This window comes from Alternaria atra (assembly GCF_907166805.1).
Source record: "Alternaria atra isolate CS162 genome assembly, contig: 22, whole genome shotgun sequence".
Lineage (NCBI taxonomy): Eukaryota > Fungi > Ascomycota > Dothideomycetes > Pleosporales > Pleosporaceae > Alternaria > Alternaria atra.
Window position 1 is genome coordinate 155,997 of NW_025091320.1, and position 19,371 is coordinate 175,367.

The 19,371-nt window shown below is 52.1% G+C and overlaps 6 protein-coding genes across 6 annotated transcripts; 1 reads left to right on the forward strand and 5 right to left on the reverse strand.

Moving 5' to 3' along the window:
* Nucleotides 1-91: 91 nt before the first annotated feature.
* On the reverse strand, nt 92-2,691 carry ALTATR162_LOCUS2813 (uncharacterized protein; the record flags this gene model as incomplete). Its single annotated transcript, XM_043310419.1, has 2 exons — nt 92-498; nt 564-2,691. The coding sequence occupies 2 exons, from the start codon at nt 2,689-2,691 to the stop codon at nt 92-94; spliced, it is 2,535 nt and encodes an 844-aa protein (XP_043166354.1).
* A 2,344-nt stretch (nt 2,692-5,035) lies between these two features.
* Nucleotides 5,036-6,755, reverse strand: ALTATR162_LOCUS2814 (uncharacterized protein; the record flags this gene model as incomplete). Its single annotated transcript, XM_043310420.1, has 2 exons — nt 5,036-5,986; nt 6,144-6,755. 2 exons carry the CDS (start codon nt 6,753-6,755, stop codon nt 5,036-5,038), a joined length of 1,563 nt encoding a protein of 520 aa, XP_043166355.1.
* A 601-nt stretch (nt 6,756-7,356) lies between these two features.
* Nucleotides 7,357-7,854, reverse strand: ALTATR162_LOCUS2815 (uncharacterized protein; the record flags this gene model as incomplete). The annotated part of the gene is made up of 1 exon (XM_043310421.1): nt 7,357-7,854. One exon carries the CDS (start codon nt 7,852-7,854, stop codon nt 7,357-7,359), a length of 498 nt encoding a protein of 165 aa, XP_043166356.1.
* Nucleotides 7,855-9,419: 1,565 nt separating this feature from the next.
* On the forward strand, nt 9,420-11,102 carry ALTATR162_LOCUS2816 (uncharacterized protein; the record flags this gene model as incomplete). The annotated part of the gene is made up of 1 exon (XM_043310422.1): nt 9,420-11,102. The coding sequence occupies one exon, from the start codon at nt 9,420-9,422 to the stop codon at nt 11,100-11,102; it is 1,683 nt and encodes a 560-aa protein (XP_043166357.1).
* Nucleotides 11,103-11,372: 270 nt separating this feature from the next.
* Nucleotides 11,373-13,004, reverse strand: ALTATR162_LOCUS2817 (uncharacterized protein; the record flags this gene model as incomplete). The annotated part of the gene is made up of 5 exons (XM_043310423.1): nt 11,373-11,786; nt 11,840-12,234; nt 12,290-12,481; nt 12,536-12,797; nt 12,855-13,004. 5 exons carry the CDS (start codon nt 13,002-13,004, stop codon nt 11,373-11,375), a joined length of 1,413 nt encoding a protein of 470 aa, XP_043166358.1.
* Nucleotides 13,005-13,208: 204 nt separating this feature from the next.
* ALTATR162_LOCUS2818 (uncharacterized protein) lies at nt 13,209-18,838 on the reverse strand (the record flags this gene model as incomplete). Its single annotated transcript, XM_043310424.1, has 2 exons — nt 13,209-13,388; nt 16,466-18,838. 2 exons carry the CDS (start codon nt 18,836-18,838, stop codon nt 13,209-13,211), a joined length of 2,553 nt encoding a protein of 850 aa, XP_043166359.1.
* Between the last annotated feature and the right edge of the window lie 533 nt (nt 18,839-19,371).

The window sequence follows — 19,371 nt, forward strand, 5'->3', positions numbered from 1 at the left end:
AATCTACAACTTTTGAACAACGTCACATATATCCGTGTCACGTTACACCCACAGCCGAATCCTTAGGTCATTCACCCTTGCACCTTACACTTTACATAGGCAAATTCCAAATAAAATCCAACGTTCCATCATCAAAACCCTGAAGTCCATTTTGCAGCCCCCCATTCCCATCCAAACCAAACGGTGCCATTGCCGGATCAAAAGGCAGCGCCAACCAGTCATCATCCGGCATATCAGGCATAAGCCCCGTTACATTTTCCGCTAGACTTGACAAACTAGATTGGCCTGCGTTGTGGTTGTTCAGGAATGCCATGCCTTCTGTTGCCGAGGCGGATGAGGTGTGAGAGGTGGGATTCGTGGTGTTGTGGGAGGTTGATGTGGCGCGTGAGGGGAGGCGAGGTGGTCGGGACGAGACGACAAAGGATTCGCGGAGGCGGGCGACGTGCAGGTCGAGGAGGGTTGCGTAGCGGGAGGCTAGGTGCATGTCGTCGAGTGTACCTTTACCATTCCTGTTAGCAACGTAACCAAGAGGTTGGAGAGGGCCGGGTTTGAGAAGAACTTACTTGCGCGAAGAGCTCGTATAGCGGCATCCAAAATATCCAAACAACTCTGCAATTTTGCATTCCTACTGCCCAGGCTTAACCCTTTGATTAAGTAGATTGAACTCGTAGTTATCCTCAAGAAGATCCTAACGGGCGAGTAGCGCAGCGCACCAGTCTCACTCAATTGGCATACTTTTTCTAGAATTTGACAACTTCCATCGACGACCTCTTGGATGAAGTCATAGTCTCGCGGTTCGAGGTTGAAAGGAAGATTGTCTTCTTGAGGGACGTCTGGATCAGTTTCTGCGAGCGTGCGTTCGACGACGGCTTGCATGCCGAGGGAGTTTGTGTAGATGCGGACGTATTGATATTCGATGTGGAGCATGTCGTGAAGACCGACTTTGAGCTTGCAGGGGTCGAGATACTTCTTTCTCCACGAGACCAGTAGTGGTTGGAAGTGCTCGAGCAATCCTATGTATCGGCCGGTACGTAACAAACTTCGTGTCGTGGATGTGTTCGGGTAGATGGTGTCGGAAATTGATCGTGCAAGCTTAGTGAGCTCTACCCAAGCGCTCATAAAGGACTGCCATTGTTCTACTGCCCCCGTAGCGGAGTCAACGGGAATCTTCTCCATCAGAGCATGGTTGAGGCTCTGCGGGATCATCGATGTGCAACCTAACCTCCATGAGAGTTGTTCGAGAAGAACGTACAAGAGCTTTCGAGCTCGAATTCTTCGTAGGATGAGGTATTCGGTGGTGAATTTCGGATAAGACACTTGATCTTTGTCTATCCGTGCGTTGTCTTCGAACAGACCCAGCTCTTGTGCTAATGACAGCGCGCAACCCATCAACATCCATGACATGCGATCGGAGCGTTTTGCGGGCTCGATAACATCCTCGAGCCATCGATTGGATGTTACGTCTCCTTCTAACAGCTTCGCGCCTTCTTCTGTGGTGTTGTTCGCGCCAATCATGAGCTCGCAATCCCAGCCATCAGCGGCAGTAGGGAAATGCAGCGCGCGAGGATGCCACTCCGATAGCAGCAGCAGAGCTTCTATAGACCCGATGGTCCGACTCTGCGCTTTGGAAGGCTTGACCTGACCGAGCATAATCTTCATGATAAAGCGTTGGCATTGCTCCCAAAGCCTGTCATGCACGAAGTAACCTCTTGACGCGCCGCCTACACCAGGAAGGATGTTATACCTAGACGAAATCATAAGTATAGTAGTACACAGGAACGGGTCCAGCGCAATCAGCGTATAATGATTCTCGTGATGCGCATAAAACTCCCCCAGTATCGGTGACAACGGCGAGCAATTCTTGAAAAACAAATCAACATATGTAACCGCCTCGTGGGCAGAGAACCAGCCCATCTGCACGAATCGACACGACGTCCATATCTTCAGCGTCTCTGGTGATGGCGTCGACATTTGCACTGGCTGTGCTCTGAAGGTATGGAATGGCGATGACGGAACACCATTGTCGTAGCCTGATGGACCTGACCTTGGAGTTTCATATGCTTGCGATCCCGACTGTTCTTGATTGTCGATGGCATCGCGATGATGCGCGGCTTCAAACAGCAAATTCAATGCATCGCTCCCACTCGACACCACGGTCCTCATGACCGAATGCGCAAGATCTGGCTGGCCGTGAGACGACGAGATCCTGCGTAGGTGTCCATGTGGAGATTGGAACTCAGGACGATTCACAACATTAACATGTGGACTAGTACCCGACGTAAACCCATGCGTCGATATAGACGATCTATGACCTGGCGACGGTAGCGGTTGCACATCTGGCGCGGGATTGGACTGGGGGCGATCGCGAATACCACCACCACCACCATTGGTAGCAGCCTCATCCTCGTCCTCACCCTCCCTCGCCGCCTCCCCAGGTTTCCGCCTCTTAACCCAACTCCTCTCAGACCGAAAGACACACTCGCGCATCTCGCGCTTGCATCTTTGACATGGCGGCTTTAGCTCACCACCATCCGGTCCCGTACCCAGGATACATTTTGCCTTGCGTTGCCGGCAATTGATGCAAGCCTTGTATGCGCGCTTGAAGTCTTCAGGGTGGGTCCGCTTCTTGCTTGATCCGGAAGATGAGTTATTCGTATCTTGTTGGCCAATGCCCGAATTGGCGTCTTCCATTGTAAGAGAGAAAAGAGGATTGTTGATAGGGTAGTATGACGAACGGATGGCGCAGGAATTTCTGGTGGGTAAGAACAGGAGCCCGGGTATGACTGGGTTTTGCGCCTCGGGTATCGGCGGGTTGGAGGGGGGCTTACGTGGAGCAGCGGCATGCGCCTCAACAGGAACGGACTTTTTTGTACGACATTGCTTACATCATTGTTTAGGAACATTCGTTGAGTCTTAGCATCTGCACAGACTGTAGCAATTGCATCTTCTTGGGACTATATTGTTTTAACGCCAACCGCTACTATATCTTCGCGCTTTGCTCTCGCTCGATTCGTGCTGGCAGCGCGCTACACTAAGACCATACAGACTACCAATTAATCATGTAGTAGATAATCCTGGAAACCTGCCAAAGGCTTCGGATTAGCTGAGCACGATCGCACATATAGTATGCAGTATTCTTATACCTACCAACACCTCTCTCTCTCTCTCACATTAAAAACAAGCGTTGGCCGTAGAGTTCCCTCAAATAAAGGTAACATTTTCCTCAGCTAAGCATATGCATGCCACTTGATGTACCTACCCCTACCTTTTATCTTTCCATCTTCTTACCACCCGACTCAGCAACCGGACTCGCCAACTCACTAACACCTCGACCATCAATTTCCGCCACGCTATCTCTTCCACTTCCCTTGAGTTCCATTGGCAGAATCTTCTCTACAGCCACAAGTCCAGACGCGCTATGTATCTCTTAACTCGCACTACGAATCTCTAGGGCATCCGCGCCATCTTTCTTTTTTGCTCCCGTTCATAGCTCCGGCCCCTGAATTGTACATAAGAAATACTGCCAGTGCGATGAGACCGACACTGGATATTGCACCGAGGGTTGTCCTTGCTCCAGCGCCAAAGCTCAATCTATCACGAGGAAAAGAGAGAGATCGAAGTGCTGTTGATGATTCAAAACCAGTGACAGAGGATGTAGCATGGGTTTGGGACCCTGGGGGAAAGAGAAACGTTGGCTGTGCTATTCGACTAGAAGACTGGCGACTGGAAGTTGGACTATCAGCCTGTGCGCTTACGCAGGAGGACAAGCCAGCACTAGTGCTGTAGTAGTAGAAAGTGATGGCGTAGGAAACTCTTCGGGCGCAATACTAGGTATATCGGCGGATGTAGCTTGGTCGCTTGCGTCGGTGGAGCACATGGAGCCTGATGGGCAGCACGGCCAACTGTAGTAGCCGTAAGTGATGCCGTTGCAGATATGTCTCCTCAACCCGTAGCTGGGTACTTGAATCTGTAGCGCTGTGGTGACGGAATGTATGACCAATATTGTATACTGTTGCTGTACGCCCCGTCCTTCTTCCTTGTTTCTCTCCCCTCCTCTTCTCTCTTTCTTCATCACTTAGAATACGAAGACCGTTGCGACGACAAGACCAACTGCAACCAACCTATACCAACACCTCTCTACTCTCCCACCTGAACTCGTCGTCAAAGTCGCAGTGACAGAAGCATCGGACAATGAACTAGTCGATGTCGACTCCACGTCGGTAGTAAATGTCGAAGAAGCACTCTCCGTATTGCTGGAAGATGATATGCCAGTCAACGTGCTGTCAGAGTTCCTCCCACACGAATAAAGCCCATTAAGCCCCGCACTACTCTCCCCTCCCACAAGACTGCACGTGTACAATGCAGTAGTCCTACTCCCGTCTGTAAACTCGCCCCCAACCTCTGTCTCAGACGAAGCACTTGTCCAAACGCCAACCCGCGTCGTCGTAACAGACTTCGTTACAGTCATGGAACTCCAGGAGGGGAGGGAGGGAACAGAGCATCTCGGTCTATCATACTCATCCACGGTACAGAGAGTGTCGGTGGGACAGCAGAGGCCGTTTGCGTAGCCGCATAGTGTGCCGTCGCATGGTTGGGCTGATGCGACGCTGAGGAAGCTGGGGATAAGTATTATAGAGGCGATGAAGTTCATGGTGAGCACCAGATGTTCAAGTCTCGTGCAGGAAGTCGTGATTGGCGATGACGATGAAAAGCGCTCTCGAGGGTGAAGGTGGGTACGATATATACCTAGGAGAAAAGAAGTTTATCATAGGTTTGTTAGGTTCCATTCGGTAGGATCACGCTATTCCTTGTTGAGCTACTCCGAGCTGTATTGAGCTACTCTGGTCCGGCCTCAGGAGGCTGGGAGAAATCAATGGCAGATGATAGAGTCGTTTGGAGGAAGTGTACTTTCTCGCCAGCGTGGAACACGGACGAACCGTTTTATATAGTCATTCCATCCACTATCAAACCTCTTGAGTATAACTTATATCGCTATTAGATCCTAGGTTCAGGCGAGAAGAAGATAAACCAACCCCTAAACCTGCTCATCACCACCCTTCCTCGCTGCCTTCTTCTCCTCAATCCCTTCTCTCCATCCCTTGCCATAAACCGCCGTAGCATATGTCATCCCCGCTCCAGCAACAAGAAAACCCGCACTAATCGTCGAGAACCACCCCACCCCAATCTTCCTCACAGCCGGTAAACAAGCCGCACTTCCCGCCGCTGCAAACATGTATCTCATGAAATAATTCCCCGCTACAACCTCTGCACTCCTCCCTTGCATAACATCCAGACAATAAGTATTCAAACTAGGGAAACAGAAAAGTTGCGCCACGCCCTGGAGAAACATCATAATAACCGGTAGTGCAATTCCACCAACCCTTTTCTCAACACTCCATCCGTAGATGATCATACAAGCTGGTATGACGCCGCCAAGGAAGAAGACACAAGAGCGAAGCCGGTCTTCGGAGACACGCGCACCGCGTTTCTGAATATATTTCTTGACAATGTGGTCAGCGTAGCGGCCGCCGAAGAAGGTGCCGAGTAGATAGCCGCAGCCCGGCGCAATGTAGAAGAGTCCAGACTGTAGTGGTGACTGCAGGTCGAAGCGCGGGTTCAACACATATCGGATAGGCGTGAGCAAGGAGTACATGTTCCACACCAGACTCGCGCTCGCCAGTGCTGTCAGGAGGATGTTGGGGTAGCGGTAGAGACGTATGACGCGGAAAGGGTTCAACCACTGCCACATTTTGTGTGCTCGCTCTCGGGTTGGCAGGCCTTGGAGCTCGTCTGCACGCTTCTTGTGGATCGTTTCGGGCTGCAGGAAGAAGCAGGAAAGTGTTGCGGCGCCGGCTAGGGCGGTTTGAAGCCAGAAGATGTCCCGCCAGCTGCGGAAAGTTACTATAATGCCGCCGATGAAGGGACCCAGAGCGGGGCCGATGAGGGTTCCTGATAGGAACCAGCCTAGAGCAGTTGCACGTTCGGTCTGCGAGAGTGTTAGCTGTGCAGGGGGGTTGAGATGCTGCGATGTGCGGTTGTTGTGGTTATTGTATGAGATGAAGTATTGTGATGGTGGAGTACACAGGTTTACTTCTGTAGTGAATCCTGTCATCGCCAACGATACGAGAAGTGCCTATACATACCGGTTTATAAATATCCCCAATAACAGCACTCCCAATAACCAAGAATGCAGTCCCTTGAAAGGCAGTAAGAATCCTAAATACGAAGAAGGCTGCCAGGTTTGGTGCAAGCGCCGTGCCAATGCTAAACGCAGTAAACAGCGCAGCACTCACAACAGAAACCCACTTCCTCCCGTATATATTCCCATACGGTCCGTAGAAACATGGTGACAATCCCATGAAGAGCATGTACAACGCATTCGACACATTGATAATAGAGCCATCAGTATCAAATGTCTCTGCTACCTCAGGAACTGCAGAGAGCACCGTCGTCGAGGATATGGGAGCCAGGAAACTGCAAAACGAAACGACAGCTACAATGACCATTTTTCGTCGCTCGGTGAATTTTGAGTAGATCATGTCGTTGTCGCCGGTTGCAATGTATTGGACGTTGGCCATGTCGTGATGGCTGACGGAAGATACTGTGCGTTGGAGTTGCAGGCGGTCTTGATCATTTTCATTGCGTGGTTCAGGTATGATGGAGGCATATTCGGTGGTCTTTTCAGGTTCGGTGGAGGAGTTGGTGGGGGGTTGTGGGCCAGCGGGTACTGAGGAGGATGTGAAAGAGGGTGCCATGTTGTGTACTCATAGAAGGCGAGTTCTGGAACAAATATTGCTTTTGAGTAGAAAGATTAGATGGACTGGTGCTGCATGAAGAAAGAGTTGCAGCAATACTTGGATTCTGGAGAACGTAGCTAGAAGGAAAGGAAGTGACTCGGGACGTTAGATATGCATTCCGCTGTGTACATGTTGGGCTATCTCTTCGACGTTAGCGTCCTCCTGCGGCTTCATATCCGCGGGTGGATACGAGAAGCTTTTCCGAGAAGATTTTCGCGTACATCGCTTCGAGGCGTTGGTGTATCCGGCGAGTGGAGTAGCGCATTGGGTGGAGCAAGGCGACGTGGGCATCGGAGTAAGAATGTCCGCGAGACTTTTCCGCAGCACATGACTCATGGCAACCAGACGTGCACATGCAAGATGCAAACAACCCATCTCGAGTGAGCTCAGCGAAGAGCTCGCAGATATATACGTGTATTTGTAAGCCTGCAACTGGGCAAGTTTATACGGTGAAAGATTCTAAATACCCTAAGCCTAGATCTTGCCTTTGAGATCTCCTTTCCTGAACGCCGGTGATGCAGTTGCGCTTTTCAACCAAAGTAATTCTTCTTTCCCCGACTCATATGCTGAGCTTGTCTAGACTCAGGCGATCGGCGCTTCTGTGTCGCTTGACCATGCCCAGCTTGTAGAACTTCTCCTCGCCTGTTGCTGTTCGTCCACCAATGTACCACTTCTCGGCGCCCATGGCTTCGTGGAAACCTTCTGATGAGCTATCCGAGCCTCTTCTACCTCGTTGCGACGCGCCTGGTATTGGAAAGGCCTGGGCCTTGGGGGATGTGGAGCGGTTGTAGGGGGCGGTGTGTTGTCTGGTGGGTTGGAAGTGGCCTGTTGCTTGTACAGATACTGTCGTCGCACCAGGCGATGGGGAGCGCGTCTTGGTGGTGATGGTTCGTGACGATGCTGCTGCTGTGTCGAGGGTCTGGCTTTGCTGTGAGGTGGCGTTCTGCGAGTAGGAGGCTACAGACGCCGCTTGAGAGGCTGTCGTCTTCTGCAGGTTGGGTTGTTGCGCGCGAAAGGCGGCGAGGAAGCCGCCGAAGAAGGGTCTGTTGGTGGTCATGGTAGTGTCGGAGGGGGCTCGATCTGGTGAGGGTCGCTGTTGGTCTTGTTGCATCAAAAGGGCCTGTCTCTATAAACGCTGGGCAAGCGGCGGTGTGGAGTTGAGGTGTTGGCGGCTCCGCAACGTTGTTTTGTGTCGCACCCAAATAACAACAGTCAAGGCCGCACTCCAACTGCGCCGTGAAGCTCGGATACTGCGGCTTGTTCTATTCCATGCGCTCAAGGGCGATGCCGCGGAAGAGGATGGGCTCGCGAGAGATGGTTGGTGATTATACGCGCAAATGTGCGTGTGACGTAGGCGACTCGTAGGCGACTTGCAGCTCGGCGTAGGGTTAGGGGTTTGATGTCAGCGGGGTAGGCGACGACGAGGTTTATAGGAGATGGCGGGGGAGCAAGACGTCTGGCTGGTTTGGCGTATCGGACCGTTGCTGGTGCCGTGAAGCGCGTGGAGGAGTCGAAGCCAGGAATAAATCGGAACCAGCTGATTGTCATTCGAGTGCGCCTCCCGAGCCTTGACCGAGACCATGATGAAGCTAGACTACACAGTACTCTACCCTGCTATTACTCCTACTATACTCCCTCTAGTAGTTGTGTGGTATGTCTGTCTGGACCTCACTTCGTAATGGTGTGCACCTCGGACAGATCCAAGCAGGGCCCATGTATGGCTGCACGCAGACTTCCGCCGCCAACCATTCGCGCCTCTTTCCACAACATACACGCCTGGAAAACTAGTTCGCATGCCGATATCCCACTTGGCCTTATCGAGGCAAATCATCGCGCACCAGCAGGTAAACGCCCAGTAGTGATCTGCCATGGTCGATATGCGATCGCGATGCCCATGCCACCTCGCCGGCTACTACCTACCGCGCGTGAAGTTGCAGCATTCCTCTCCAAACCGCGTCGTCACACACCTTGAGTCAGCGCCGAGCATTACCGAGACGCTGGGAAACATGCGAACAAGACGCGCTTTGTAACATGTTGCATCTCATACGACGCACGGCGGTTGAACTAGCCCCTTGTCACGTCTATCGATACCCACCAGAATCCACCAGAACGCGGGGTAGCCCGAGAATTAGACCGCCCTCTTTAGGGCTGACGATATAAAGACTGTTGCGGTTCTCTTCGTGGCGCCGGTACTTGGACAAATCCTTTGACATGTGCGAACGCATACGATCGGCATAGCGCTGTAGAGCCGCCTGTGACGTAGCCATGTGTCGGACTGTGAACTACCCTCTTGACCATAGGTTGCACATGGATCGAGGATATCGGCATATCGCTTCATCATAGAGCTTGATCAACCCTCACGAACCATATCTGTATACACGAGCGTCATGGCAACTGTCTGCGCCATGTGCTGCTCGACCTGCAACCAATCAGCCTTGTGCACGGACCTCGTACCCCCTCTATTTCACCAGGCATCACTTCGAGTAGCGCAACTATCAACAACACCAAGACTTGCTACTAACTTTGTCGCACTGGGCTTTTTTTTGGAGACTTCATAGCTCTGCTAAGCTGCCAGTATCGCCAGATACCATCTGCCTCTCCACACGACATCGCTTCACTGTCATGGCATCCTTTTCCCTCCTACCCACTGAGCTCGTTGAATGCATTGTATCATACCTTCCCCAACACGACATATATGCTGTATGCAGACTCAACAAAGCACTCTCCAATCTAGCTACACCTTTCTTGTACCGCCATGTTGATCTGTTCATCCCGCCCGAGAGCAAACTACCCAGGATCGATCGCTTCTGCCTAAATATTATCAATGACAACCGTAAAGCCAACAATGTCGAGTCGATACGCCTGGGACTATCACCTAGCAGAAATGTTCGACAAGGTCAGCGGTGGTTGCCACCAGACAAAAACTTCGACGATCAGTTGATGTTTCGGAAAGCCATGACCGCATTGAGTGATGAGACGCTGGTTGCTGCGGGGGATTATCTAAGAGATGCAATCAGTATGCGCGAGTACTCTGCCTACGCAGCCCTCATTTTGCTTGTCCTCCCAACCCTTCGCCGACTTGACGTAGCAGACTACAAGTCCGCAACATTCGACCACCTGCACAACATCCTCCGTAACCTCGACCCCGGAACTGTCTGGAACCGACGCTACCCTTCACGAGTTCTTCTCGACCGTCTATCATCCATCAAACAAGTGTCCCTCATGTTCGACCGCATAACCGGCGTTGCGTATCCTGGAGACAACAACCGTGAACCACTCGACCACTTCCTAAACATCCCAAGTATCGAAATACTTGAACTCTTTAGTGTTGGCGGCAGACAAAATCAAGATCCAATTGCTGCACATCTCACATATCCATTAGTACGTCATCTGAGGGCTACTAACATCACAGCATTAGTATTCCGACAATCGGGCGCATTCACGTCGGCTTTGCATTCCTTACTACAATGCACGCCCAAACTACGATCCCTCACCTACGACTTCTTCTTCCACAGCCCCTTACCATCAAACTATCGAGGTCACCTCCTCATGCTAGACGCCTGGAACGAGTACCTGCGTCCACTCGCCCCAACCCTAGAAGTCCTCGTCTTCAGCGCAGAATACTGCGACACATCCGCCTACTTCTTCGCACAACCCCACATCGGCGAGAAACTCCACGGCTACCTTGATCTCACCCCCTTCACCGCACTGCACACGTTAGAAGTCCCCTTCCCCTTTCTAACCGGAGACGTCGACTTCTCCATCACCAAAGAAATCCACCCTTTATTCCCTCCAAATCTGCGCCATCTCACACTACGACCTGACCTCTCGCACGCCCATCTCCCTTTTCCATTCGACTCCTCCATCCTTACCCAAGGTCTCACATTTGCAGAATCAAAACTAGAAGCGCAATACCTAATGAACGCACGCATGGACGTATCCTACATGTTCCAAGCCTCCCTCACTCTCCTCGATTTCGCCAATCCCACTACCCTCGAATCAATTTCTGTGTGGCAGCCTGCCGATGCATCACTCGAGTGGTTCGATGGCCAGATTAAAGACTTTTCGACGACGTGTCGAAATAAGGGTATTACGGGCAGGATTCTGGAACCCATGTTGCTTAGGTGGAAGAAGGCAGAGCATTGGGATTTGATCAAGGAAGTTACGGTTTTTGAAAGGAAGGAGCCGGGGTGGGGGTGCGTGGAGAGGTTTTGGAGGGGCGAGTGGGAGGGGAGGCCGGTCGGGTTGGGCCTTCAGTTTCATTTGGAGGCGTTGGAGAAGGGGAGGGTTAGACTGGGGAGATAGAAGGGGCGGATGGACTGTGTGGGTAACAAGGTCAGTGATATATAGATTTGGGTTAAAGTTTGGTGCTTTGGAATACATAGGAGAGGCTAGTTCGTTCTTGTCGCATCACATACACGTTTTCTATAACTATAGTATAATATTATAGCAATAAGTTAATAATGTGTTGGATTAGAAAGTCGCAGCTAATGCGTAGCTTAGTTGCCGCTTACGTTGCCAATTCAGGCTCTCCAGGCTTTTTCCCAGACCAGACCGGCTCGCTAGCAACTCCCGCTACGACGAGTTGGAATTGTCGGCACAACTCCAAGCAGCCGAGCCACCCGAGGCTGCGTAGCTATCGATGATACCGACAATGGAGCCATACGTTCCAGCAACTGTTAGGAACCAACCAGCGGTGATAATGAATATACTCCAACCTGCCCAGAAGTACCATGAGCCGGTCCTTGACTTGCGCCAATTATCGTAAAGCCACATGCAACCCATAGGTTGGAGCGACATGAGCGTACCGAGAAGGGCACCAATGAGAGAAACCAGTCCACCAAAGACAGGTATCGCACTGGCGACAATGTACGACACGAGCGCGTTGCCGGCAGTGCAGCCAATCCAAGTAATCCAATGAGTTGGCGTGTTGCGTACGAGATGTGTGGAACCACGGAGGATTCGCATGAAGAAATACTTGGATGCGAACTGGAGCGCGATATTAGTAATGGATACACTCCTGATGGCGCAAATCAACTTACATGTACAAAAAGAGTCGTGCTGACAATCAAGCCCGGTAAAGCAAGTCCGTAGCACACTTTCTTCATCGTCGGACCAGCAGAGCCTAAGGCAGGCGAGGCGACATAAGACCCGCAAAAGTAGTAGACAACGCAGCCAATGGCAATGTATACAGCAGTCATGACAGATTGGCAGATGATGACTGCGCGGGTATAGTGACGAGGCTCACGCATCTCCGAGGCAATATTGAAGAAAGCTGGAGTTCCAGCATACGCAAAGACGATGGAGGAAAGGGACGCAAAGGCTTCGGCAGGTGCGGCATCACCGAAAAGCTTGTAATCTGACTTGTATGGTCCCGGCGTCACAGGAGCATCAGCCGGTTTGTCTTGCACACCGACGGCGATTGTCAAAACCAAAACTAATCAGAGTGTTAGCGTTGGAGCACTGCTGACGTTATAACAGCTACCACTTACTCGAACTTAAAATGCTAACTACACCAATCCAGGCAAGCCAGGAGATGCGACCTAATGTTTGAATGCTGGCCAAGCCGAAGCCGATAATGGCAGCGACAGCAACGAAAACAGCAGTGCAAGCTCCATGCGATGAGAGAGCGTTCAACGCAGTTGCAATGCCCAGCATACCAGAACCGCCCACAAAGATCCAGTCTGTTCATAATCAGTGGCTGCCAATGCCGCGCGGGTTGGATCGATCAGACTTACAGAGAGCAAAAGTGATACCGAAGAATTCGTATCCAACGCGACCAAAGAGCTTCCGACCAACATCATCAATGCCGTACACATCTGGATGACGTAGTTTGAAGACACCGACAATGTAGTTGGACCAGCTCGTCATTGTCGCGATGACCAGCAAACAGATGACACCTGGGATGAGGCCGAGACTGTGGAATACCTGCGGAATGGATAGCACACCCAAACCGATCTGGGTTTTCAACATCAACACAGTAGTCGCCTTCCATCCCACCTGCGTAATGTTAGCGATGCTTCTTCATTTGGGCCTTCTCTGGGGGGGTTGTCGTACAGCGCGATAGTTTGGCCCATCTTCCGTGATTTCGCCAAAGACATCATCGACAATCGATGCGCGTCTCACCGTGCCTTCGCCATGGGTTGTGGTCGGGTGGAGGATATCGACATCGTTGTCCTTGGACTTTTCAGGATCTTTGTCAAACATGTTGAAAACCGAAAGTCGACTAGAGAGCACCTCGAAGGAATTGCAGTGGGGTCTGAAGATGGTTTATTGTGAGCATGGAGCGTTTTAGTAAAGAAATGCAAAGTATGTCATCTATCTGAATACTATAAAGCTCTGGGGGACACTAATGACCTCGAGACTCGGCTAGATACCTCGAGACTCGGTTAGAGAACTGCTGACTTGGGCTTAGGGCTGTCTTCGGAGGTAACGCCCGTGAATCTTTCCCCTCTTCATACCTAGCATGCATTTCCCCAGGTTGGACTTGCCTTCTTTAAGGACTTCGGCGGCTGATCCGAGCGCCTCGGGAGGCGTTCCGACGTCATCGTATGCGCGGTCCGATTGTGATTGCAGGGTCAAGAGCGCTAGCTGGGATTCGTTAGTAAGGTTGAGGCTTTTTAGCTGGAGGCGGCGCTGTCTGGGGTCGATCCACAGGTAGCGTGACGGCTCCACGGGTGTCGGTGATTCGGGGGGTGGTGATGCGGGAACCTGGGGAATGTGAAAGCGTTGAATTCGTGTTGACTACATGGGTGATTGCTAAAAGAGAGGATAGGAGAATGATGTGGGGGCAGAAAATGTGAAGGATGTCAAAGGTGTGGCTTGGCTTAATAAGCTTGGTTATTGGCAAGACTGGGGAAAAAGCTTGTTATGACGAATTTGACAAAACGGGAGGAAGAACGGGAGAATTGGTACAGTGGCTACAGATGCTGCGGCAATGGCGCTAGTTGTACAGGGTCCAGCTGTTTCACCTGTCGACGCGCTCCGACCGGCCACGTCTTTTCTCTCCAATCAAGCTCGACTGAGGCATTTTTGTGAGCGCGGTAATTGGAACAGCGGAAGAGTACAAGCGATCGTTTATATGAACAATTTGCTTCACGGTATCCTCGACAAGTCGTTGCGTCGAGCACGCCAGAAAGCGTGGTTGAGAATTCGGAAAGAGAGCACGCAGCCTAGTGTCCTCTTCCATACATGTGGCAACCCTTCCAGGCACTGAAAGCTCGAAGGAAGACAGCACACGGAGTCTAGATTTCTGACAGCGTCTTTCTTCCAATGCGTAGTACAAGTCCCTCTCCGCATCGGCGCATCTAGCCATGCCTAGCTTGAGCCTCAACTCTACGATGCGCGGTTTCCATCGGTTCAGCATCTTAAGACATCACCTCTTTCTTGTTGCAGCAAAACGCTTTGGTTCCATTACTACTTAGATTCTTAATGTAAAGTAGTAGATGTTGACCATGACTCTGCTAATATCGTTCATATCCTTCTCCACTTGAAGCAGACCCGCTTTCTTACATTCGTCAAGTCCTCGATGGTCCTTGCGCTTCGACTCTTTTACTAGGAGTCTACATACCGAGTACTGCTTCAACTTTGCCGCTCCAGAACTTGCTGTCTTCAACATCCTCAACGAGGTCAGCAAGATGATCCAATTTGCCTTCTGGAAATACTGGTCTCTCCTCCACGAGCTTGACCACGAAGTAGAAAATCGCTGGCGTCATGCTTGTATACGCGAACGTCCGCAAGTCGTGGGTAGTGTTTGTTTTCGAACTTCGTCAGGCACTTGCGATATACTATACCATCGGCCCTCGCGCCGCGAGCGATCACGAACTTGACCATGGATAGATTTTCAAACGCAATGGCATACCAGATCGGCCTTTCATCATCGATTGATACGCGCTCCTCGAGGAACACATTGACGATACTCTAGTGAATGTGTTTAGCGGCGGATTGCATACACCTGTGGCCAAACCGCGTCAGTAAGGCCGGGTACCGGGCGATGAAATACCGAAGAGGATCCACCCGGCCGTGTGCGCAATATTGGACCAGCGCTAGCTCCAAAAGGCAATCGCTTTCGGACTTATAAACATAAGGGTCTATGATCATCATTGCCGAGATAGTAGTCTAATAGGTCTTGATGCAGCCAGTCTTTATAGCGGTGTTGATCCAATCTCCGGCACAGGGGAAGCTGTGGCAGTCGCGAATGGATAAGTCGAAAGGTATCTCGTGCTTCTTGAAGAATTTGGCAAGTATAAGGATCGATGGGCAGTACTTGGATTAGATGGCTGCACTAAGATTGCAATGGAATCGATAGCTCAGACTAGAGTGAAGTCTAGATACGCGGGTCTTGGAGGCTTTAAGCACATTGAATGGATGTTGCAAGACATTGACGTGTCCACTGGACGCCGCTTCCCGGGGAGGATCTGAGAAGATACCCTCCCCGCATACATGCCGTAGGAAGTATGGCTGTGAGGGCCAGCTTTCGGGATTCTTGTCGAGTAAATACTTGACTACTATTGGGCTGCCCGCTGCAGCGGCGCCAGTTAGGTCGAACAGGTCTTGAGAAGGAAGAGTCAGAAGGTGCTCTTTCGGTTGGAGTACCTGCCTTGGGGCTGTGTACATGCCTCCTAGGGTCACGTACTGGACGATATCTTCGACGTATCGAGTCTTGGCTTTTTCGTCATAGACTTTGTCTTCGATCTGAAGGACCGCTTCAGCACATGCGTAGATCGAGGTGATAAATGGACTGTTCCTTGTTTTCTGCACTGGGCTTCGAAGAACGTCGGCGAATATACGACATAAGACTCTCGGTTTAAGTGTCTTCTCGTTAAACGACATATCTTTATTGCAAAAGCATGTAGTTTGAAGGGTTCAAACAGAGTGTAGAAGTAAGGCCGTACAAGACAAGTGTGCATTGACCATGTTTCTCCAGGCAGTAACTGCGGACAGCGACCAGTAAACTCAGGTAGAGTGCGAAAAATCCAAGCGCGTGAATGAGAGAGTAAGAACAGCGGGCCCTAGGAGCCACTTGCATTTGAACTAAACGGGCATGATCTCTACCCAAGCAGCTGTCCGTAGACAAAAATGCTGCTAACTCCAGACACCATGCCAGTTATAAGAAGAATCAGAGACCTGTAGCTGATACTACTTCGCAGCAATACGCAGCTACCAATACCTCTGCATATTGTTACACGCCCCCGTCCCATTCCTCCGGCAGGGCAAAACAAGAATATACCATATTCCATCCACACAAACGCCAACTCCTAGCCTCAGAATCCCCCCCAGCAGGGATCCGTTACCTGTATCCCGTATATCCGCAAGCCGCGCGCGTTTGCTCAAGCCGACCTATCAACCCCTAAGTACTCGATCCCCTCAAGCAAAAAATTAATATACGCGGCCGGACCCGACAGAGAAAAGGAGTAACCTACCGATTACCACGTCTTCCCGGCAGCGGAGGCGGGACCAACGGGTTCCCATACGCATCCGTACCCAGACTAGCACGACAATCTGGACAGTACCATTTCGCGCGGCGAGAAGGTATATCGTCTTCTGTCATCTTCATGCAAGGGAGGTGGAACCATTCTTTATCGCACTGTGGCACACATTATCAGTCTCAGGTTCACTGTCGTAGTTATGAAAATGGAGGAGGATGGAGAGGAAGAGGCCAAACTCACGTTATTGTCACAACTAATCATCTGCCCGTAACTAACATCATCGCAGATGCAATACCGCGGCTCATTAGGATCGATATCATCAGCGACCTCAACCTCCTCTTCCTTCTTCCTTCTCTTATTCTTGCTGCCCTGAGCGCGCTTAACATTGGTAACAGTCTTCTGGCCGTCTTCCGCAACGGTGACTTCACCTTTTGGGGGCGGCTTGCGGCGGGAACTTGTTCGGGTGGTAGGTGCTGATGGTTGTTGCGCGGAGGAGGGTACTGTGGAGGTGGATGCGGGTTGGCTAAAGACACTATGACGACGGGTTTCTCGTGTTATCCTACCTTCTTCGTTGGGCTTGGGCTCTTCGCTTTGCGCTTTGAGCGTGGGTACGTGGCCGCGTGCGGAGCGGGGACGCAGGGTTGGTGCTGCGGGTGTCTCTGGAGCGGACTCCGGCACGGGTGTCGGTGTCTTTGAGGACTTCATGGGCGGGAGAGGAGCCACAGGCGGAGTGGGAGCTTTTGGAGCAACAGAGCCACGTGTAGACCTGGTTGACGCTGCTGTTGGTGCAGTTGAAACTTGGGCTGGAGCTGGGCTTGGAGCTTGAGCAGGTACGGAAGATCGCGGGGCTTCTGGCATAGCAGGTGATTCTTCTGGCGCTATAGGCGACGTTGTGATGGGTGTGAGCTCGGGGCTCTGCTCTTCAGGTACAGCTTTGTTGACTTTTGGCGTGCTTGGACCTGCTGGCGCGAGCGGGACTTGTACAGTGCTCCCATTTATCGAAGGCTTTATAGACTCTGGGAGTGGTACGGGTGTGTTCGCTGCTGGCGAGGGCACGACGGACGCAGGGAGATCTCGAGGAGTGGAGACAGTGGACGCAGGTGTCGGTATTGGGGATGAAACGGTATTCGGTGCTGGGGCAATGAGCTGCAATCGTGCGCGCTTAGGCTCCGGCGGCCTGGATGTGCTGTCTTGAGTTGCAACCGATGCTTCTCGTGTGGCTTCGATGGCACCGTCGGTGGCGGGTGGGGGAGAGGTGTCACGCTTCCGTTTGTTCGAAGGCTTAGTCACAGCTTTCTTCTTTTGACTCGCGGGCGTCGTAACATTAGAGTTGAAGTTGAGTTCTTTGAGACCGTTGGCAGCTTCTCTTATCCTCTCGGAAGCACCTATGAGCTCCTGGGCGTCCTGCATGGCCTTTTGACGCTGCGATGTGCGATCGAGCTTCCGGTCTTCTTTGGTCGCAATAGGCTTAAGGCGGATGCTGACTGGACCCGTCTCCTCTTTGGCATCTTCCTCAACAGGCTCGGTCGGCGGGGGTGGATTTGCTGCCTGTGGACCATGGGGTGCTAACAGGCCCAGGCCGGAGGCTGTCATGATCTGTTGCAGCGTCTCAGGCTCCTCGTCGAGGAAGTGTTCGCCTGCGGCCTCGCAGCGAGCCTTCTCCCTCTCGTAATCGGCCTCTGTACGATGCTTCTTCTCAAGCTCGCGGATCATCATCGTCTGGCTAGGCGTCCAGACGGCATTCTTCTTCATCTGTTTGCGCAATACAGCCATTTCGTATTCGGTCAACTTCTTCCATGGCGCCCACTTGCTACCAGGCTTCGCGTCAGCTGGAGGTGGGGCGAGCTGCGCGAGTGCATTGCTAGTGGAGATGCCCGCAATGGAGCTATGTACGTTTGTGCCCAACACGCCAGCAGCGCGCGATCTGCCTCCAGTTGTCCTTGAGTTTCTGTCCCGGTTGTCCTTGCGCTTCCTCGGCGACACCACATCGATGCCTGAGCCAGCATCTGAATCTGATGAGTCCGAGTCACGGCGCATTCGTCCGCGCCCTCTTGGGAGAGGAATGGCGGTCTTCTTGTGCCGATCTCGGGGTCGTGAGGTGTTGGCGCCATGGCGGCCACCATCGAAGGTTAAGCGCAAATGGGGGGCTCGTTCGTAGTTGCGGTTGAAGGGTCTGTGGGCGGTGGGAGAGACAGGCGGGGGCGTAGGGTCGCGTGACGGGGGCTGTGGTTGGGCTTGAAGTTTCCTCTTGATAACTGACGAGCGCTGGCAGTGGCGCACTGTGACCTCGTATAGCCGCGAAGCCTCAGTGTATGCAAACTCCCTCTGGTTGATAGCCTTTTGAAGATGCTGGGCAATTTGCTTGCGTAGTAATACTGGATCGGCGCGCTCTTGCTCAGGAAGGGCAGGCAGCTTTCCATACTGCACCGTCAGCTCGTGGACCTGCTGGACGGCATCCGAGTAGGTCGAGTCGAGGTCGGCAATCAGCGTCAGCGAGCGCACCAAATCCGAGGGGAAGAATTCGGTATAGTCAAGGAAGTCGTTCACAGTCGTCTGAGCATCCGGATTCGGGGCGGGTTGGGCCATCTCAGGCGCATCGTCGGCTTCAGACATGGCGCATCGCGGGGAGGCAGAGTAGATGGAGGCTTGCGACGCACGCGTCAGACTCTCCAGCCACGCGTCAACTAGATTATTGAGGAGAATCAGCGCGATAGTGAGGGCGCGAGTTGCGATATGCGCTGACAGCGATGAGGCCAACGCTGAGAGCTTGTCGCAACGTTGGACGATGTGAAGTTCGCGCTAGGCCGCTTTGGTAGGGGTCTGGTAGATCACCCAGGAACGCCTGGGAGAGCCGGCACGCCATCGCCCCGCAACTTTATCTACACCACTACGCTACATCCTGCATCCATAGTCGAACCAAGTGCGTTATCTCTTGTTAGCTGCAGTATGCACCATACTGACCCAACGTCTGGGAAGGCTCTTAGGCCCCTAGCCATCAGTGAACCCCTGAACCTCAGCGCTATCACGACTCCCTGAGTTGTCGGATGAGAAAGATCCAAGCATATATGAGCTAGACGTATCGTAACTGTGTTCTACTCCAACCCGGTATGTGATGTCTAGGAGTAGTAGGTGCAGTTCTCGCACGA